Here is a 23,416-nt window from a genome sequence, read left to right as displayed (position 1 = left end):
GGTAAGGGGCTGGGGACATCCTCTTGAAGACAGGCAGGGCTGGGGAGGAGGAAGAATGGGATGAAGAACAGTCAGAGGGCAGAACAGAAGGGGGATAACAACTGCACTGTAACAAGGGATTAACGAATAATAAATAAATAAATAAATACATATTTCAAGTTTCATTGTAAGGCTGTTTAAGCATCCATTTATCATCTACCCATCCATCCTCCCCAGTGTACCCTTTGCTTCAATCCATCTGGATAAAAAACATCTAATTTTTATAAAAATTTTAATTGAAGTAAAATTTAAATCACATAAAATGATTCAACTTAATGAAAGAGTTCAGAGATGGAAAGATACTCATATCATTGAAAGAATATATTTGGCAGCTGCAAAATACCCCAGTTTGTTCATGGCCTGTGGGATAAGGGTTTGTGTGGGGGGAAATGTCAAGTGGTAACCTGTAAAACTGTTCTTTCCCTGATCAAGAAAACTATAACACCCTGGGAAGGTTGCCAGGACCTGGCAGAAATTAAATATAGGATGGAAATACAGCAGTATCCATGATCTTTCCACAAAAATCCTTTTTCTACTCTCTATGAGGAGAGAAAAGAGCAACCCTGAAGTCTAACAGTAAACTATTAAAATTCAACAACACAGCAGCCTGCACTCCAGATGTTCTGTCTGACATATTGCTGCAACAGAAGATGAACATGTCCAGGGGTAAACAGTCAGAGCCAATGAATCAGCAAGTGTTTGTTTCTCCTCCATCAGAAAGAAGAAGCAGAAGCAGTGTATATCTGCTTGAGATGTGTTAACATGTATGGTCTCTCCCATGAGACACTTGAGCATGTATGGTCTCTTCCAGATGAGCATTCTCACTTGTGAACTTAAAACCAGTCTATAGGAAATTTTCCTGTCTGGAAACATCACAGGGCATTACTAATCATTATTTTAGAATGGATAGTAAACCATCTAATGATATTTCATAAACTCTTGATTTCATGATAACTATACCAAAGAGGCAATTTGTACAAATAGTTCAATAGTTCCTGACCTGTAGTGCTGACTGCCTATAGATGACCTTAAGGATACACACAGTTTTGGGTCCTCTTGAAAATTTAAGAAAACATAGCTTATTACATGAACCAATGGTTAGCTCTCTATAACCACTTGACAGTTCATATCTGCTCAGGAGTACAAATCACAAGCCATGACGACCATGTCAATTTTACATATATCCATGCAGATTAAAACCCTTCTTAAAACTAAACCACTCATCTTGCCCCACAGACCTTTTGGTTCATTTTGCACTGCACTATGAAAGTCTCAGAAAACAAAAGAAATTGAAGTTAAAGCAAAATCCTCTGCACTTATTATCAGGTGAGGAGAGACATTATCTGGGCCACATGGAGGGTGCTTCAATATTATCTTTAACTGGAGCAAACCAGCACACTACCTAATAGGTTATTACCACTGACTTCATGGATGTTTTCCCCTATTCCAGTGGGAAAAGATAATCACACAATTTTTCCTTCACTTAACAAAGTACTAAGTTCCTTTGTCTCAGGGCAACGTCACTTTAAAAGTGTACTTACTAGTCCTGGGGCTGGAGAGATCCCAGTATTAGTGAAGTACTTGTGTGGCAAGTATAAGAACTTGAGTTTGGATCCCTAGCATCCATGTAAAAGACCAAGCATGGCCACCCAGGCTCCTGTAACCCCAAGACCATAGTGACTGAAACAGAAGGACTAGATTTAGATAGCTTGTTGTCTACAATCAGAGCTCCAAGTTTAGCGAGAAATCCTGGCTCAAGTAAATAAAGTTGAAAGTGGTAAAGCAAGACAGTAGATATCCTCTTCTGGCATTCAACATGTGTGTGTGGGGGGGGGGGAGGGGCACAGACTAATTCTATCTCCTGGTTGAAATTCTGATTTCCTTTCTCTTTTGATCTGAGTGAAGATGCAAAATGTCAGATAATTTCATGAAACAACTACCTGCAAACATTCTCTCTCTCTCTCTCTCTCTCTCTCTCTCTTTCTCTCTCTCTCTCTCTGGGGTGATGTGCATAGGCACATGGAACTAGAGAGAGAACCTAGCAATGCTGGAGTCTTCCTCTAACCTCTAGTAAGACACAGCATCTTACCATATGGGAATGTACAGAGAAGTATGAGGAAAAGCAGCATCAGTAAATATGCCGACACATTTCAACCTCTGCTTTCCACAAGTGCCCTGTTTTGTAGCCAGGGATATTGCAGTACCCTGCTCATCTTTGCTGTAGGCTCTGCCTTCTTATCCTTGACAGACACTTACACACTAACAAAGAGCTCATAGCCACTGTCCACATCAATCAACTTGGACAATATTCATACCTTTTATGAGTTTTGATTATGATGCAGAAATAAGTACCTTTAATGATGGACTGTGGAGAGCTTAATAACCTAATCTAAAGTATATATACAACTCTCAAAAAAAGATCACAAATTGAAGAAAAAAGTAATAAAACAAAAAAGAACTAAAGATGAAGAACTATTATGAAGGAAATGAAACAGAAGATCAGCATTTAAAGGCAAAATTATAGTCTTTAAGGAGTGTGCTGGCTAGTTTTGTGTTAACTTGGCACAAGCTATACTTATTTGGGAAAAGGGACTCTCAAATGAGAAAATGCCTCTATAATATTGGCCTATAGGTAAGCCTGCAGTATATTTTCTTAATTAATGATCTATGTAGAAAGGCCCAGCCATAGTAGGTGGGACTACCCTGGAGCTGGTTTTCTTGGGTTCTATCGCATAGCAGCTGAGCAAGCCACGGGAAGAAAGCCAATAAGAAGCTTCCCTTCATAGACTCTGCATCAGCTCAAGCCTTGAGGTTCCTTCTCTGTTTGAATTCCCTCCTTGAATTCCCTCAATGATGAGCAGTGATGTGGAAGCATAAGCCAACTTTGCTCCCCCAACTTTCTTTTGTTCTTAGTGTTTCATCACTGTGATAGTAACTCTAAGACAAGGAGATCCAAATAAATATTGCATCAGTTGACATATTACTAGGCTTCTAAGACAGCAGAGTCAATGGTGAATAGGAAATTAATAACAGAGCTTTCAAAATAAAAACAAATTCAGGGTCAGGGGGTTGATCGTGATAAAATGGATGAAGTCATTCCCCCAATAGAGAACCAGAAGGTAATCAGAATGGAAGTCAGTGAGGTCTATGAAACACTGGTTTGAGAAAGTAAATTGTACATCTTACCAGATTTAAAAGTGGGAACAAGGGATACAAATGAACAATAAAAATGAAATTTAACAGTTTTTTAAAAAGAAAAATACCTAAAGGAATAGAAAAAAAATCTAGAGACATTAAATTAAAAGTTTCCCCAAAACACATATTTTAGCAAGCTACATTAGTACATTTTCACATGATTTTTTTAGAAAGAACACTATATTTTGCTTTCCAGAAGAGGTATCAGGCAACTTGCAAAACTTTAAGGATTTACTAAAAAGGAGTTGATTCTTTTAAACTTTTCATAAATACCAAAGATTTAAGACATTAGAGAACATAGGAATGAATGGAGGATGCCAGGAACCTCTCTAGACAAAGCTCACATGTGAGGGCTATTCCTCTAAGACTTGAGAATGTGAATAACAGTCAGACCTACTATGCACTTGATGGACAACAAGCAGGATGTCTCATGCTTGTTGTCCATATTTGGAAAGTGCAGTGTGAAATGTTTGCTAACCTGCAATCTATAGCAACAAGCTGAAGATCTCACTGAAGAGTGAGATCAAATACTCCTCTTAACTATGGCAGCTTGACTGTGATGTCAGGAGGAATAAGACCGAGAGTTGTAGTGAAGCTGGAAACTGATGCAAGTAAGAAAGAAGACCTGCGCTGCACATTAAGAGGAACATGGAGAGGCAGGCCACCGGACAGTGTTGTGACCCGGCACAGTTTCTCAGGGAAGTTAGTAGATGACTATGGAGGTTTCATGATGGAGGTAATCTGATTTCAGCATCTGGCAGGTCCAAAGAACTCTAAGACACCTCAAAGTTGTTCAAGTGAAAACCTGATTTCTCTATTCCTCTTAAATCTTACCTCTTCCAACTCCTTATAAGTAAAAACAGAACAGCACAGAGGAGCACATTCCGCTATCCAGCTTTAGTGTCACATAAAACTGGACACTCAGTTTTCTAATTCTAAGTCACTTATCTGAGGCTGCTTTTTGTACCCTAAGATCTCAGACTTGACTAATTTGTCTCAAAAAGCCAAGAATACGTTTTCATCTATGAATATGGAAGAATGACTTCGCCAATCAGCCTGAAAGTTCCTCAAGTCATATAAATAAGGCCATTTTCTGAGCAAACATTACTGTCATATTCTTTTAAAAATATTGGCACATTAGTGTATTGCAACACATACAGTATTGGTTATTTTCACAAAAAATGAGAATCACTCCAAAAGCAAACAGCAGGAGCATCTAAGATAGCAAGGCTGTTCCCTCAAGATGCAAATGAGGAAGTGATTTAAATTGATAAACTATTATTAACTGAGTATTAATGCAAGACAAAATGAGACTATTTCAGGTGTGTAAATATTGAGATGATTTCTTTCCATAGAATCTTTTGAAAATTAGTCTAGGAGGTTCTTCAGGAAAACAAAACAGACAGTTTGAATAGAGCAACATAGAAACCAAGTGAGAAGAGGGGCAGCTAAGTGTGAGCTAATGAGGCACGAAGCTGATGGAATTTAAAGACATAGTTTTAGGCCCATTTACTACTTCATGGCTTTCTTCAAAATAGTTAATTCTGTAAGAAATCATATTTACATATAATAGATTTAAATGGTGTTTTATTGAGTTTGCCTACTAATTTACAGAAAATAGAATTAGCACTATAAAACAAACACAAGCACTGCCAATTATGAGAATATGCATATTAATAATATGCAGTTTGATGAAATGTTATAAATATGTATTTTTCTATAACAGAGTCCATAAGTGCCATTTAAAGTGAATAAAACAAACATACCCTGATGCTGTAGAATAATAAATACATACTAACTTAAATATTAATAAAAGTGAGTGATCATAGAGGAAAGAGAGGACAGATATACTTTACATAGTTCAGCTTATTTGAGGTCTCATTTTTTTACCATGGAGGTACTTCGTTAAGTGTGGCACTGCATCACCAGGAAAAATGGACAAAGCATTGATATATAATTTGTATGTTCTGTATTTTCAAAGTTTTCTGTGAAATAACATGCCAGCCTTGCATTACAACAAAGCTAACTAATGATTCACCCAACTGTCATTAAGCATAGCATACCACCCGACCTGAAAGAGAATATGTGTATACAGGGGACCAGCTGTCACTAGGCACAGCACACGACCTGATAGAATCTGTGTAACCCGGGGAAACGAATGCTCCTCCGTGAAGAGGATGACCGTGACCAAGCCTTCCCTTGCATTGCTCTCCGTGGGTATTCTATCCCAGCAACACAAAGTACCTAATTCAACTCCTTTAATATGTTTTGTGTTTTTCTTTTTCATTTTTTATTCCTTTGACTATAAATTTATATAAGATTTTAATTACTATCCTGATAACAAACAAATGGATTGAATATACACATCCATTCTTTTTTTAATTGGGTATTTTCTTTATTTGCATTTCAAATTATCCTCTTTCCTGGTTCGCCCCCTCCTGGAAACCCCCTATCTCATCTCCCCTCCCCCTGCTTCCATGATGGTACTCTATCTTCTATGATGCACCTCTCCTCCAATTGAGGCCTGACAAGGCCATCCGCTGCTACATATGCATGTAGCATGTGTTCAACTTTATTAGTGGCTTATTCTGAAATGGTGCACAATTCTCTTCTATGCATTTAGAAGGAAGACTAGGGAAGTTATGTTACCCCACAGAGAAAGAGAAGGCCTTTTCTTTATGACAGAGGCAACTGTAAGTAGGATCCAGAGCTGAGGTGAGTGCACTGAAACTCATGGAGCTGTCCTTACCCCTAGTAAGTATGTGACCAGAGTTAACAAGATGCCAGTGCTGTTTGCCCAAGCTCTAATTTCTCCTGTAAAAGAGCTTGTAATAAATAAACTCTAAACTCCCCTTTCAGTGAATAGACTGATGCTGTACATTTGCTGTCCTCTAACAATCTCAATGTTACACACCAGCTAAGAGGAACATAAGTCAACATCATACCTTTTTCTCATTCTTCATCTTTGTTTTATATCCAACTTCTTCCCTGGCTTCACGAAGACTTTTCTGAGTTGGGCCTTCAGAACTGTTTTCTTTCTCACAACTGTGACCAGCTTCAAGAGAAAAGAAAACTATTTACTTGTAAAAGATATGATTATAACAAACATGTATATATCAAGAATCTTTTAATGCATGCATTATGAAAGTATTAAAATTTATCTGAATAATATATAATTACATGGGGCTCATGAGACAGGTTAGTGTGCACTCAAACTTGATGCCAAGTCTGTTGGCCTGAATTTGACCTTCAGGACCCACATAGTGAAAGGAGTGAACTGACCTCTCACACAAGCTGTCCTCTGCCCTTCATGCTTCTGTGTTGGCATGCAACTGCATGTGCACATACATATATACACACACTAAATGTGTATTTTAAAGTCTACTTTCTTAAATTTATTTTATTATGTAAGTGGTTTGCCTGCATGTATGTTGATTATATACATGCCTGGTGTCTCACAGAGTACAAGGAAGGCATCGGATACCCTAGAACCAGAATTACAGATGTTTGTAACCAAGCACAGGTATGATACAAGACCAACATATGCTCTTACCCAGAGTTATCTTTCTAGAAACTTGTGTGTGTGTGTGTGTGTGTGTGTGTGTGCATGTGTGTATGTGTGTATCTGTATCTGTGTCTATCTATGTGAGAGACAAAGACAGAGACAAAGAGAAAAAGAGAGAGGAGGAGGAAGGGAGGGGGGAGGGAGGGGGGAGAGAGGGGGGAGGGGAGCGGGAGGGAGAGGGAGAGGGGAAGGGGAAGGGGAGGAGACGGGGGAGGGGGAGGGGCAGGAGGGAAATGATGGAAAAGAGAGAGAGAGCTGGAGGATCTAACTGTGTAGGTTTAGCTGGCCTATTGACTTCCTGTGTACACCAGGATGGTCTTGATCTCAGAGTTCTACCCCCTTCTGCTTCCTGAGTGTTATGATTAAAGCTGTGCATCATCATGCCCAGTCCAACTAATTTTTAAAACTATGGTTGCAACCAAAATATACTAACACTCTAAAGTGCTTTAAGTTTGATTTCAAAATTTAGTTCCTCAAAATGTAGGATGCTATTACCTTAGAAGGTTAACAAAATGGAATTGTGAACCAGCTACAATGAATGGAAACAGTCTTTAATCGCAGCACATTCAAATTGCTGTATCATAAAACTGTGTGCTTATAAACAATGTTGAATGGGGCGAGAATACGCATGATAAAAAGTGACAATATTAAAAAAATGATAAATGTTATAAAGGTTACATAATTTTATTGTCTATGCCTCTTGATGTTAAGAACAGGTAGGAAAGAATGTAAAACCGCATGACAACACACATACCTCTGTCTCCTGACTCTCTTGTGATAGAAGCACTCTCATAAGAGTCTGAGGAAAGAAGTGAGAAGAAAAGACTTTTGTATTCACATCTCTTTATACACACATATATAGGTACATATGGCTTGTGCTCTATGTCTAATTGATTTATACATATAGGTACATATGACTTATTTATTTAATGTATATCCAACTAATTTAAAATAACTAAAGCAAGGGCAAATTCACTAACACACAATAGACAATACTGTGAGTTATTACTTTAGATGTATTGTTGAGAGAAACATGAAAAGACAAAGTATGTGGATGATTTCATTGCTCTCTAATAACTCTTTTCTCTGTAGAGAAATCAGTTCAGGGTGGATCTAAGACCTTAAAAGATGCAAAGCTCTGAAATTGCTAGAAGGAAAAAAACTTTGAGGACACAGGTAAGACCCGTTTAAAAGGAATCCAAAAGCCCAGGAATTACAACATGAACTGACAGACAGAGGAAGTTGACAAGAGAGCCCTGAGGATCAACGCACTGGTCATGCTAACCTGGTGACCGAAATTTGATCCCTGGAATCTACATTTTTGGAAGAAAAGATCTGGTTCTTCAAAGCTGTCTTCTGACTTCTAAGAATACACACACACACACACACACACACACACACACACACACACACACACACACACACACACACACACACACACACACACACAAACACGGCGGGGGGAGGGGGAGGGAGAGAGAGAATACTTCTTTTTTTTTTCTCTTTTTTTAGAGAACTGGTGAATGGAATTGCATAAAGCTACAAAGGTCATGCACAGCAGTGTCCACAATGAGCGGCTGGAAGCCACAGTGAACACACAGAAAGGAGACATCAGCCATGTACTATCTAGAATATAGAGTTCAAAATTTTATTAAAAAGTAAACAGTTATTCAATAAATAAATGGATGAATGAAGTGAAATGTTCTCAAAAGACTCAGTACAGATGATCAGCAAATATTAAAAAAAAAAAAATCTTCAACTCCATGGCCATCAGTAAAATCCAAATCCAAACTACACTGAGATTCCACCATTTCCTAGTGGGAATGGCTATATGGGTGAAAAATCAACAAATATGGATGAAGATATAGGGAAAAGTAAGTCTTACATATCTTTAGTGGAAATGTAGATGAATGTAGATTATTCCAGACTGTATACTAATCCATGTGAAAGGTTCTTCAAAAGTAAAAAAGTAGAACTACCAAATGATTCCATACCTCTCCCAGTAGAATCTAAATAAGTACTATAGGTAGCTGCACATCCATGCTGACTGCAGCTTTAGTTACAACAACCAAATGTGTGATTCAACCTAGTTATCTAGCAGTAAGCAAATGGGGAGTAGGAAAGTAGCAGAGATTCATATTACATTGGATGGAACTGGAAATTATCATATTTAGCTAAATAAGACAGACTAAGAAAGACAAACATCCCATGTCTTTCTTAAGTTTTCTGGGTAAGAAAGAGAGCAGAGAGAGAAAGACAGATAGACAAGAAGAGAGAGAGAGAAATGGAGAGAGAGAACATAGATTGAAGTGACATGGCAGCAGAATTGGGGCAACAGAAGAGGGCTAATAGAAGAGCTAAGGCAACAAAGGAGTGGTATGGCCAAATGAATAATATTTTTACATTAAAATATCTTTATGGGCTGGGCAGGGTGGCGCATGCCTTTAATCCCAGCACTCAGGAGGCAGAGGCAGGCAGATTTCTGAGTTTGAGGCCAGCCTGGTCTACAAGTGAGTTTCAGGACAGCCAAGGCTATACAGAGAAACCCTGTCTCGAAAAACAAAACAAAACAAAACAAAAACAAAAACATCTTTCTGAAGCGACCATCATATATATGGGTGGTTGTTGGTTGGTTAGTTCTGTTTGTTAGTTTTACTAATTACCTTGCCATGTAGTCCATGCCAGCATAGAACTTGCAATCCCCCTGCCTCTGCCTCTGCATGTTAAGATTAAGAGGGTGCCTCACCCTGTGGTTACAGAAACTATAGATGGCAAGAGCAAGGAGGTACGTGCAGCTGGTATTTCTTTCCTAACCTGAGTCTGCTAACCTGTACAGTTCTTGAGAAAAGATAAAATATTTAAAATGACCACATGATAACACAGACTAGAATGTCTATCACCAAGCACTAAAGACTCGAGTCTCTATCCTCCTTTAGCAAGTCTGCATATCAGGGTCCCAAAGACAATGGAGCCCAAGTCTCAGGAGCATGTTAAGGAGAATAGCAGTTACAGGCCCTTTGCAACATGGAGAGATTTTCACCCCACATCTTTTTTACTGTCTTTACTTCCCAAAGATTACAGCATTCAAGATGATGACAATTTTAAGGTAATAATGATTTATCTTTTACCGAATGACTGCTGCTGTCACAAAAGTATTACACTCATTAATTCATGTAACTGCCAATGATACTCTGAAGGTCACTAGCATTATATATGAGAAAAGAACTGGTGCAGTGATATTTATACAGATGGAGATTGAAGAAAGAAGACACAGCAAGTTCTGAAACAGACACTTGCAGGAATCTGAGCAGATTTTACACAGCATTAAGACCACATGAAGCTCCATACTCTGTCTCTGTATCTCTTCCCATAGGTATTTTGCTCCACCTTCTAAGAAAACCAGAAGTATACATACTTTGGTCTTCCTTCTTGAGCTTCATTTGGTCTGTGAATTGTACTTTGGGTGCTCCAAGCATATCAGTGAGTATATACCATGTGTGCTCTTTTGTGATTGGGTTACCTTACTCGGGATTATATTTTCTAGTTCCATCCATTTGCCTAAGAATGCAACCCCATAGAAAGAACAACAATATGAATCAACTCGTATCCCCAAAGCTCCCAGGAACTAAACCACCAACCAATGAGTACACATGGAGGGACCAGTGGGTCCAGATGCATATGTAGCAGAGGATGGCTTTGTTGGACATCAATGGGAGGAGACGTGTTTAGTCCTGAGAAGGATTGATGCCCCAGTGTAGGGGAATGCTGTCATCTGAGTTTTCCATCTTAGCCATTCTGACTAGTGTGAGGTGGAGTCTTGGGGTCATTTTGATTTTCATTTCCCTGATGACTAAGAATGTTGAACATTTCTTTAAGTGCTTCTCAGCCATTCAAGGTTCCTCAGTTGAGAATTCTGTTTAGTTCTGTTCCCCATTTGTCATGCTCCACTATGCTCATAGAAACCTTATTTATAATAGCCAGAAGCTGGAAAGAACTCAGATATCCCTCAACAGAGGAATAGATACAGAAAATGTGGTACATTTGCACAATGGAGTACTACTCAGCTATTAAAATCAATGACTTCATGAAATTTGCAGGCCAATGGATGGAACTTGAAGATATCCTGAGTGAGGTAGCCCAGTCACAAAAGAACACACATGGTATGTACTCACTGATAAATGGATATTAGCCAAAAGCAAAAAAAAAAAAAAAAAGCTCAGAATACCCACGATAAAACTCACAGACCTTATGAAAACCAAGAAGAAGGAAGACCACACCAAAGTGTGGATACTACAATCCTACTTAGAAGCAGGAAGAAAATAATCTCAGGAGATTGAGGGAGAGAGGTTTGGGGAAGGAGGGAGGAGGGGAAGGGGGAAAGGGGGAAAGAGGCACAGGTTTGGGGAGGAGAGGGGGAGAAGTAAGAGGGTCAGGAATTTGAAAGGAAGTGTGGAGCATGGGGGAGAGGGAACTTGGGGTAGCCACTAGAAAGTCCCAGATGCCAGAGACCCAAAAGGTTCCCAGGACCCAAAAGAAAGGGCATTAGACGAAATACACAACAAAGGTGAGCTTGAACCTGTAGAAAGGCACGGCCCTGGTTGAGGCATGGGGCCAACCACCCAGCTCAAAATTAATAACCCAGAATTCCTCCTGTCAAAAGGAAATACAGGAACAAAGAATAGAGCAGAGACTAAAGGAAAGGCCATCCAGAGACTGCCCCACCTGGTGATCCATCCCACATGCAGACACTAAACCCAGACACTATTGGTGATGCCAAGAGCTTGCTACAGAAGCCTGGTATAGCTGTCCCCTGAGAGGCTCTATCAGAGCCTGACCAATACAGATGCAGATGTATGCAGCCAAACATTGGCCTGAGTGTGGGGTCCCCAATGGAGAATTTAGGGCAAGAACTGAAGGAGCTAAAGGAGTTTATGAAGAACAACAATACCAACAAACCAGACCCCCCCCCAAGGCCCCAGGAACTAAACCACCAATCACAGAGTACACATGGAGAGATCCATGGCTCCACTTGCATATGTAGCAGAGGATGGTCTTATCTGACATCAGTGGGAGGGGAGGCCCTTGGTCCTGTGGAGGCTCTATGACACAGCATAGGGGAATGCTAGGGTGCTGTGTGAGAGTGGGTAGGCAGGTGGTGGAGCACCCTCATAGAGGCAAGGGTTGGGGGAGGGGATAAGGAGGTTGTGGAGAGAAAATAGGAAGGGGTTAACATTTGAAATGCAAATAAATAAAATAACCAATAAAAATATGGAAAAAATCTATATGGCTATAATGAACATTTTAAGCAAACTATGATTTCAAGTTAAGGCCTTTAAAACAAGTGAACAAGCAATATTCATTTGTAGAAATTTGATTTGTTGTTCCTTCTCATGCTAAGTTCACCAAGTATCCTTTCTATAGATACACATTTAACCAATGTTAACTGAACATGCTCAGGTCCTGGGATAAATTTGCAAATTCTTCTCTCTAACTTAAACTATTAACACCCAACATTGCCAATCTCCAACTCCACTACAGAACAAACACAAGTGTAAGAACAAATTACTTATCTGAAAAGTGCTACTGAAGATATTTATTCCAGATGGATGATTTAAAAAATATTTAAGATACGAAGAGACCCTCAAGCAAAATTGCAGAGGCCAATCACACATGTAACTGAAAGTCAGAAAAAAAAAAAAGCCCACAGTGTTCTAGAAACACTATTTAAAAGGTAATATTACATCTTTCAAAAATAGACTATATTGTCCATGTGCCAATGTAAGAAGTGAGCATCTCATAGAACAATTCTGAACAGCAACAAAAATAACATAGAAAACACTCATTAGTAAACCTGCATGATGTAAGGAGTACCCTGAGCTGTTGAGTGAGGAATATGATAAGGAGTACTGTGTTCTGTTCATCTGCAGTACTAAACCAGGCAGTAGTTTGCTCTCTACATGATACTTATTTCCTCTATGGGGTTCTAAAGTAATTTTTTCCATAATTTCCATATTACTGAGCATCTCAAATGTGCAGTTAGTAGATTTTTTAATTCCTTATCATAAATCATAATATATGGATAAGCCCTCATTGAACGGTTTAGAAATAAATGGTTGGGGGCTGGGCATGACCGGTGCATGCCTTTAATCTAAGCACACTGGAGGCAGAGACTGGCAGATATTTGTGAGTCAAAGCCAGCCTGATCTATGCAGTGAGTTCCAGGACAGTCAGGTATATGTAGAGAAGCATTATCTCAAAATAAATAAATAAGTAGATACATAAATACACACATAAATCTTGTATTCAGTCAGGCAGTGGTAGTGCATGCCTTTAATCCTATTACTTGGTAGGCTGAGGCAGGCAGATTTCTGAGTTCGAGGCCAGCCTGGTCTACAGAGTGAGTTCCAGGACAGCCAGGGCTACACAGAGAAACCCAAAAACTACAAAACTACAAAAAAAAAACCTACAAAAACTACAAAACTACAAAAAACTACAATAAAAAATTTGTATTCAATTTACTGCCTTATACCAAGAATAATAAAATGTAATAACTAAGGCAAGCATGACAACATAAATATATATAGAAAGAAACTGCAAATTCAAGGAAAAGAAGAGTTTAAACATAAGAATGTTACTTTTAACACTTTATTAATCAAATATAATGAATAGGCCTCTAAAAATGTTAGGGCATTTATCAGAAAAATTCTAATTCTAGCATTTTCCTAAATCTTAGAGCCTCCTCTTTACCATTTTTAAAACAAGTAATTCAAGTTAAGTGATACTTAATTTAAAATGTATTGCTCAGTATATTTTAACAAATATATATTAAAAGATGACTAAATGATACCACTTTTGGATGTTTTATATAACATTGTTACATTTCCAGTCATATAATTTCAATTTTTTCCTGTATCTATACAAGTGGTGTGGGGTGTATGTGTGTCTGTGTGTGTATGTGTGTGTGTGTGTGTAGAGTTATTTCCATTTCCTGCTGACATTCCTGTATGTTCACTTACTGATATATTTTGTCTTAGGTCCTTGAAAATAGTATCACAAATGCTCCTTCAGCATTTTTTACCTGTTAAATTCAATATCTGAAGGAATTTAGGGTTGGCTTCCAATTAAAACTTCTTGGCTTGACTGTGAGTCCTATATTTGTATAATAGTCCAATGCTAAGTTATGAACTGGGCAGAGGAATGACACACTGTAGAGATTCTGTTCAACTGGCTTCATCCGAAGGGTGATGATTTTTAATTAAGAAAGCAGTTTAATTTTTGGCTGATCAATTTGCAGTTCAAGGATTAATTTTACGGTGTTTTAGTTAAATTTATGTAAAGCCCTAAGTTTACCTGGGCCACTAACTTGGTAAGAATCCTGCTCTAACCTCAGTCTCCTATGAACCCTTGTGAGCTTTGTCTTTCATGCTATAGGGCAAATATGGGATGCTGAATGTTATCATGATGTTAAAGATGCACAATAATGCCCTGCTAGCAGGCAAAGCTAGCCTTACAGTATCTCCTATGAGGATTGACATGAAAAATGTCTAGTCTCTTTCTAGTACTCGAGAAATCTCCCTTTCTGCAAGTCTCCAGTATACAAGTAGCCCTGACATCACCTTAGAACATCATTCAGCTCCCTCGCAGGAGCAGACACTCTTCATTCTAACTCCTCTGTAGCATTGTCTATAGATCCCAGTCATTTTAGCAACTCTGAATTGCCCTTTTCATTTCATCTAGGCTGACATGTTCTAGGCATCCATCTCTATGAGGATTGGTTTGGAAGGTTTCTTAGGCATGATCCCATGGTTGATTGTGGAACTCAGTCTGCATTTTTCTGTATGTCATTTGTCTTCTTGACCTGAACTGTATGTTTGCCAATGCCCCAAATATGCTGCTTCATCCACACTTTAGTTATATTTTGATATAAGGAAAGAAGGCTACTCTGTCACCAGGAAGTCCCATCTCGCTCTGACCAGGAGTCTCTCCTCAAACATAGTTTGGTTTAAACTAAATGTCTATTGTATCACATCTAGAATTTTTATTGATCTGTTTATTTACAAATAAGATTCGATAACCATTATCCCCTCTTAAATATATCTAGAAAGCTGGTCATAGGTCAGGTTGAAATATTATCAAGTCAGTATTAGTAAACATTATGTCTTACCTTGGATTACAGGGACCTGAATATGTCCTATGTCTATGTTCTTCAGTGTTGCTTGAAGCCCAGAAATCTAAAAGCAAATAATGCAAACATGTGGCATTATAAAGTAATTTAATTCTAAAATGTTAAATAAAATGCAACATTTAAAAATTGATTGCAAAATATCAAAAAATATTAATTGTTCTTGTATCCATGCCTTTAAGTTATAAAACATTGAACATAAACTTTAACAGAAAGCATTGTTTTAATTAAAATTCAATTCCACATGCAACCACTAATCCACCATACAAAGTATTTGAAGTGTGTATCTCACAGCAGTTAAAAGTATTGACTCTACGTCCAGAGGTTCTGAGTTCAATTCCCACCAAACACACAATGGCTCACAAAATTGTGCTTTAAAGACTTTACAACTGTTCAGTTCTACTTTGAGAGAGGGCTTTCCTCTGCTTAAATTTCCTCACAAGTTATCTTTATGACTATTAACTATGGCAATTTGTACTTATATCTACAAACTGTGGAGTAAGTATTATCCAGGAACAAAAATATGCTTAACTACATTTATGCCCATAATAATTATTTATTACATAGATATCCTCTGTTTTCTTAACCATATCTTAAAATTAAGAACATTTGTTGGCTGTGTAGCATGCCTTTACCTACATTCTCTGAATCACAGAATCAAATTTAATATTCAACCTTTAAAGCTGTCTCATTCTTTACTGTACATAATTACCCAAACATAAAATACCTTCAATTTAATTACATACAAATGTATGTATTTCTCAACTATAACTAGATACCAGTACATCTAAATCTAAAAAATAAAATAAAATAAATACCAGGTGAACTGTAATCAGTGGAGATAGTGATTGATACAGTGCTGGGCAATACAGTGTGTCCCACACCCAGGCACACATTTTTACAAGTAATAACACAATGTTAATATATTACCATGTAGTAACGTTCACTGGTTTGTTTTTCATTTATGCCCCTCGAGTTCATGCACAATATTACCTTACATTGAGTCACTATGTCCCCTCCGCCTCCTCTGGAATAATACATTTCAGAAATGCTCCCATTTGCTAATGGCCCTGAGTAGTTGAGAAGCACTGGTTGTGAAGTACTTTCAAGGGTGGCTGTGAAGCACCCTACATACATGAAGTAGCCCACAGGATGCACATGAGTGTGAATGCTTCCTTTCCCCCATGGCTAAACTAGAATTAGGGATTTAGGAAGGCACACATAACTCACAGGTACTTGTCTTCAACACAGCCTAAGATGATGAGTTAACCTTGGTATCTTGCAGAGGAAGTTTGCCAGATTTCTTCACTACAGTGAAGTGTGGTGTCCCTTTTCCCCTGGATCTACTGTGGATTTGGAAGCAATTCTTTAAGTACACCCAACATGTAACTGCTGAATTGTTGAGTTCTACCTCCTTGAGAGAAAGATTGTCCACTTATGCTATTTGGGATTCTTCTATGTGAAATTAGCCTATTACACCCCCATTACTCACTGGATATCTTTATAATTTAAGACCAGAGAAATTTAATTTTTTTAGTTTGAATTATAGAAATTCTACATTATTTAATCTTCTGGTCAAACTGTTACAGACTAGAACACCAGGAATTCTTTCTGGATAGAATATTAGGTAGGTTTCTATTAATGGAGTAAACACCATGATCAAAAACGAACTACAGAGTAAAAGATTTATTTCAGCTAGCAGCTTATTGTCCAACCTGGAGGGAACTTGGATCAGGAACTCAAAAGCAGTAACCTGAAACCAGGAACTGAAGAAGAGGGCATGGAATAATACTGCTTATTGGCTTGCTCTTCATGTTTTGCTAAGCTTCCTTTCTTGCCAGGACCGCCTACCAAGAGGTGATAACAACACACAGTGAATTGGACCTTCCCACATCAATGCTGACTCAAGAAGATATCCCACAGACTTGCCTGTAAGTCAGTTTTATGGAGACATTCTCAGTTGTGATCCCCTCTTCCCAGCAGACTCTGTTAACAGAGTCTCAGAAAAAGAAACGTGACTCAGTTATGTTCTAGATACTTGGCTACTAAAAGCTTTTAGCTTTAGAGCCATTGCTGGAAATACATGCACTCCAGTGGAACTAGGCAGTTCCACAGTCAAGTCTGGCTGTCTACAGAACACACAGCTTCTCTTAGGTGAGCTCTGCCCTACGCTGTGCTGATAGCTTCTCCTTCATACAGTCCTGTTGTCTCTAACATTGCAACAATCTCCACTGAAAACTGTTAAGGAAAGGAATGGGGAGGATGAATTTAAAGCTACAGACAAGGTGAGAGCAGATATCATCTATAATTATTAAAGAGAGATTTTCTTTGCCAAATACCTTATTCTATTAGTAAGAGCCTAAGAGGTTAATTTTCATTTAACCTCTCTCATATGCAGGAACAAGAGCTCAGCAGACTCTTTCCCAGAATTACCTGCATCACTTGCATCTAGCTCAGTCCTCTTAAGTATCCTTAGCTGGCCTCCATTATTTGCTTTTTTTTCCAGTATGCTTATCTTCTTTACCAGCTACTGGAAAGATGTATTAAGCTCTACTTTTGACATTCTTGGAATGTTCTGGCCCAGAGTTCCAACCACTTCCACATCATTCACAGAAACTAGTCCTACAGTCTGCTAGGAACCGCATCCTCAGGTTTATCACAGCAATGGCCCTCACTTTTCAGTACCAATTATCTGCATTGTTACTTTGCTGCTGCTTTGACAACTAAGTGACAAAGCAACTTACAGAATGGAGAATGCTGGCTTCATCTTGCAGTTTGAGGGTCCAGTCCCTCATGGTAGAAAGATCTGATGGCAGGTGCCTGGGGAGAGCTAACAACGTTGTATATATATTCAGGAAGCAGAGACAAATTCTGGCGCTCAGCTTGCTGTCTTCTTTTCATCCAGTCCTGGACTCCAAGCCATGGTATTATTACTCTGGTTTCAGTTGAACTTTTCTGGAAATACTTTCACAGACCTGCCCAAGCATGTGTTTCCACAGCAACCCTAAATACCTTCAAGTGCAAAATGACTATTAACCATCATACCTATGCACTTACAAACCAAATGCATTTTGGATTTTGTGAGTTATGGAATTTTTCGAAAATTATGAAAATATTTCCCAAATACTTTCAAAACTAAAAACTAGAATTATAAAGTTGTTAGTTTTATAACAACTTTATAAAACTTAAAGAGAAATTTTCGTTGCCAAATACCTTAGTCTATTTTTAAGTTTTATGTAAATTTTTAAAATTCATTTTAATGTTTATAATGTACCAAAGGAATTTAAATGCTTACTGGATTTTTATCTAGTAAATGTGTACTTTCATTCTTTAAGATTACAAATTGAATAGCATAAATTGTCTAAATTCTGAGAGTCACCCCTATCCTCATGGATGGGGCAAATCTCAAAGTCCCCACCCTGAGATAGAAAGCTAGACAGGCAATGAACAGCTCCTGAGAGTGGGAGAATAGCTAGCTTTCAGAGATGAGCCCTTGATAGGTTTCCCAACCCCAAGTGGCCAATCCTAAATGAATTTACATACAAACAACACTAAATGGACTTAATAGGCTGCATTTATAATTGCAACTCTTTCCAGTGTGCATGCAACAATCACAATCAAAGCAGAAGTCTGACCATGAGAAAGAACTGGGGGACATGGGATAATCTGCAGCAGGGGGGAGATGGAAATGATCCTAGTACAGTACTCGTGTATGAAATTCCCAAGGACTTTTTTCATTTGAAAGATTATAAATTCTTCCCATTTAATATGCAGTTATTATATATCTTTGAAGAAAACATAGTAAGTTAAATGCTCACTAAGATAAGGATCTGAGGATCTGATGACCAGGGTTCCCTTAGCAAGCAGGAGGTTCTGCTGCTTTTAACTCACATCCTTAAGGTAGGAGTTGGAAGTGAAACCTCAGGATATATGGAATAAACTTTACATTTAAAGATAAGCATACATGTGATCTACCCTCTCTGATAAATCACTGGTAAATGTTACATATACTTAATTATATTTTCATTATACAGATATTTTGAATGAATGAATTCTGTGGCTTCATGACATAGTAATAGGTTTAGGTCAGAAGATTAACCAGTGACCACAGTCAGGATAAACCTGAGGACTAGGCTTTAACAAGAAAAGCTTTATTGGCAGCAGATTGGTTTCTGTCTTTCAAATTAAAATACCTTGGAAATTTTGGCTAAGAAAGTTTTAGCCCCTGAAGGCATGGCTTACTTTCCAAGAAAATGTTTATGACTAAAACTGTAGATTCTTCCCTAATTTGGGGACTAAGATAATTAGTTCCAAGACAGTAACAGAATAATTTTTGGCAATCTTTCGCCACTTAGTAAATTGAGTTCAACAAATTATAAATTATCTGCTTCTTAGTATAGACATTAGATACTCTCAGAACCATTCTTGAACTGTGTTAAGCACATTATTGTGTAAGCGAATTCAATCATTTGACCCATTTTGGGTTTGAATAAAATGTGTTGGTGTGAGTAATCATGTATCGTATAGAAGATATCCCAAGAATATTGGATTTTGAATCTATAAAACAATCCTGAAAAAGGCATCAGATGCCTGGTATCAACTTTGTTCTTAGTGAATCTATTTAAATATGATTTTCTCAAACTGTAATTAGTCTTCAGCTTTGAACAGCAGCTAAGAGAGGAAAGCTGACTCTAAATCCTAACTGCTCCATTTTTAATATCAAGAAATAAACTCTAACATTTCCATCAGAAAATATTTTAAAATTTTGTATTCTATTTTAAAATCAAAAGAAAACATTAGAAGGTAGTGTGTAAGAATGGGTGTGGATATTGTTGAGACAAATAGGGGCATGACATGGTTTCCAGTGAATAATTATACAAAAATATAGCCCCCTGCAATAGAACAAAAAAGTACAAAGAGACAGAGCCTAAGAAAGGAGCAATCAGAGAAAGGTGGTTTGACTTGAAGGAGAGGAAAAACATATCACATAGCTTGAAATTGATCGAATACAATATATACACTTCTGCTTCCTCAGGAATAGCCTTGTATATTACATGCTGTACAGACATTTTACAATTTGTATTATGCTGTAAAGCTATAGGCATTTCAGATCATGCTTAAAAACTCTACATCCAATCCTCATCATACTTCAATAGAGGTACGTAGAACTGTTAGTGTTTAATTTTATTTCAGGTTTATTTAATGTGTATTAGTGTTTTGTCTTAATGTTTATATGTTCACCCCCATTGGCCTGCTGCCCATCTCCGTCAAAAGATGGCATCACATCCCCAAAAACTAGATTAATGGATAGTTGTGAACTACCATGTTATTCACAACTATGTGAGTAACAAGTGCTCTTAACTACTGAGCTATTTCTCAAGCCCCAGGAATGGTAACATTTAAAATACTAGACCAGAAACATAGCACTAAAACAGACACCATAAAGTAAGGAAGGTTCCATGGTTCCTTCAAAGGAACATCAACTTTAAAAACTGGCTAAGGCCGACATATAACACCAGAAAGTACGGACAGAAAATGGCAAGTAGACTTCATATTTATAAAAATTAAGAAATTTAAGACAGAATTTCTGCTAAGCACTTAATAAAATTTTTACACATCCTGTGCTAAACTTAAATAGGCTGTTTTAACCCAGAAGGATCCATATGATTTCTAGCAGATAGACTATCTATTGTCTTCAGCAAGAGTATGGGTTAAAAGACAAATAAAACCACTTTTCCACAGTAAATAAAGTTTGCTGTGAATCTGTGTCATGATATAAAAAAATTAAAACCTGACTCCTAATATTATTTTAACTTGTAGTCATGTTTTCACTTCAGAGCATATTAGTCTTAAAGGCAAGTGGTTCCTCTCTATTTACTATGTGAGAAAACAGAAGAAAATATAAAAGACCTAAATGTTAACAGAACTGATTTACAGACTCTTAGATTCAGAACTTCACTCCCAATTCCTATATTTTTCTAATTAAGCAATGATTAGGTGTGAAAACCAAAGAGTGTATGTGTGTCTGAAGTGTCCTCAACATGGCCCTTTGACCAGCTTATGAACCACCATCATGTTAGAGACAAGGGACAGAAAAATGTATCCAGGTATATAACTTGGCTCTGACACTCAATTCTGCTCAAGTTACAGAAGTAGAAATCAAGGACCCAGGTGTAGAGTAAGCAACTTGCACGCATCAGTCTTCATTGTTGACTTAATTGGATTTAGAATCACTGTAGAAGGACATTCTGAATATACCTATGAATCCATTTACAGGAAGAACTAAGGAGGAAAGCCTCATGTTGAATGTATACAGGCAACTCTACTCCAGTAGAGTTTATTCAGTCTTTGACTGAATAAAAATGAAGAAGAAAGCTGAGAATGAGCAGGCATCAGCCTCAGCTTCCCGAATGTGCATCTCAAGTTAGCAGCTACCTCATACCCCTGTTCCATAATGTCCCTTATGTGATGCACTCTGTCCTCAAAATGAACCAAAACCTTTCAGCCTTAATTTCCTTTTCTCCGGCATTTTATCAAAAGGATGAAAGAAGGAACTAATACTTTACTTACCGCTATTTATGTGAAAATAATCAAGGATGTCAAGCTTTTAGAGATTGACATACACGTGATGATATTTCCAATGATTAGAACACATATTTTATTCAATAGTACTTGCAATATAATGCAAATATTCAAGAACAGAAAATTAAAATCTAAATATAAAAGGTACTGAAAGGGTGATGTTTTATATTTTAAAGGCTAAGCATTTCAATGAAGAGACAAAAATAACATTACTTTTTACAATTTTAATAATAATATATGAGTTGTATTGCCATCATGAGAGCTTTTGTAGCTTCTGAGTTTGGACAAAAGGAAAAAAATGTGCAAAAAGCAACAAAAGAATATTAAGCATAGTCAGTCATACATTCTTTAACAAACTGCCATGCATTTTAATGCAGCATATCAACATTTTGCTTTCTTTTCCTTTTCTTAAATTCTATGCCAACAGTTCCTCCCCAAAGCCCTAGGCCTATACAAAAACAAGAACTTTCTGTAGAAGGAAAGAGTGTTACTCACTATGAATAAAGAAAATTCAACCAATAAGTAAGAGTACTAAATATATACTTGAGAGAAATTTCCAAGCAATATTATTTTAAGGACTGCTACTACTACTAACTACTACTACTTATTAGTAATATATCTGACCTCTAAGGGCTTTTGACGCAGAAGATAAGTCTCTAAAGCAATGATTGCAATTTTTTAATGCTGTGACCCTTTAATACAGTTCTTCATATTGTAGTTATCCATAGCTATAAAATTATTTTTGTTGCTACTTCATATCTGTAATTTTGCTACCGTTATGAATTGTGTTGTAAATATCTGATATGCAGGATATCTGATATGTGACCCTTGTGAAAGTGTCACACAGCAGGCTTTCTCCCCAGCATCTGACTCTGAAGTCTTCATTGGTAAAATTGAATGACTGAGATTTTGTAACAAAACAACATTTGGCAGCCAATGTGGGGCACAACCACAAGGACAGAGAAATTACGTGAGATATGGATAAGCTAAGAAGCCATCAGATTTGATAAGTCACCTCGGAAGTCCTCAAAGAGAAGCTACGGATTGAAAATACCATAATACAAGATATTAGAACCCTGTACAGTGCTACTTTAGATGACTTGAAAATAGAAGCAGAGATTAATATAATATCAATTATAATTGCTATCAGTCTAGTAATCCATATGGTATCTTTAATAATAGCCTTATACTTTTTGTGCCAAAGTATAAAAAATGGTTACATAAGATACAAGCTTTTTAAGACTTACAAATGAAAATTTAAAAAAATAGTCACAGACAAGGCAATTTAAACAACAACCTACCACACTCCCACATGATGAAACTGAAGAGTGGTGGCCCAAGGTTGTTAGAAAACCAACATTAGTTTATCCAGTTACTATGAAAAACTTACCAGGAGATGACAGGCACCCCCAAAGTTATGAAAACGTTAAATGGAATTCTAGAGATATATTAGATTTGAGATTATGGCATGCATTCACCCTCTGGGAAGTAGATATTAAATCCATGGGCAACTCAAAACAAAATTATCCTCAAATTCGAAGGGCTTTGGCAAGAGCAATTTTGGAAGCTAGTCCTTAGTTACAATGTCAAACATGGTGGAAAGAGGAAGCTAGGGCCATAAAACAAAGTAGGGCTAGACGTATTACTATTTCCCAAGATCAATTGCAATATGAAGGTGAATATGCTGAGTTTCAAAGGCAGCTTGAATGTGATGATCACACCTTGGAACTACTTTTTTTTAGCATCTTTAAATGCTTGGGACAAGGAATTGAACAATAAGGAAAGAAATTTGAGTCATTTAACTAAAATTATAGTAAGGCCCAAAAGGAAGCCTTCACTGATTTTTTTTTTTT

At 37.5% G+C, this 23,416-nt stretch overlaps 1 protein-coding gene across 4 annotated transcripts in view; it reads right to left on the bottom strand.

Moving 5' to 3' along the window:
- The window catches only part of Spag16 (sperm associated antigen 16), an 871,964-nt gene that overhangs the window by 799,267 nt on the left and 49,281 nt on the right, over positions 1–23,416 (bottom strand). For all 4 annotated transcript variants that reach the window (XM_021171958.2, XM_029483611.1, XM_029483612.1 and 1 more), the window contains exons 8-10: positions 14,964–15,030; positions 7,554–7,598; positions 6,180–6,289 (exon numbers count right to left, since the gene is read on the bottom strand). In XM_021171958.2, the coding sequence (XP_021027617.1) occupies positions 6,180–6,289; positions 7,554–7,598; positions 14,964–15,030 (222 nt within the window). The remainder of the gene's footprint in view (positions 1–6,179; positions 6,290–7,553; positions 7,599–14,963; positions 15,031–23,416) is intronic.

Source organism: Mus caroli, chromosome 1 (assembly GCF_900094665.2).
Source record: "Mus caroli chromosome 1, CAROLI_EIJ_v1.1, whole genome shotgun sequence".
Classification (NCBI taxonomy): domain Eukaryota; kingdom Metazoa; phylum Chordata; class Mammalia; order Rodentia; family Muridae; genus Mus; species Mus caroli.
The sequence above is the reverse complement of the archived record's forward strand: the minus strand, read 5'-3'. Positions and strand labels throughout refer to the sequence as shown.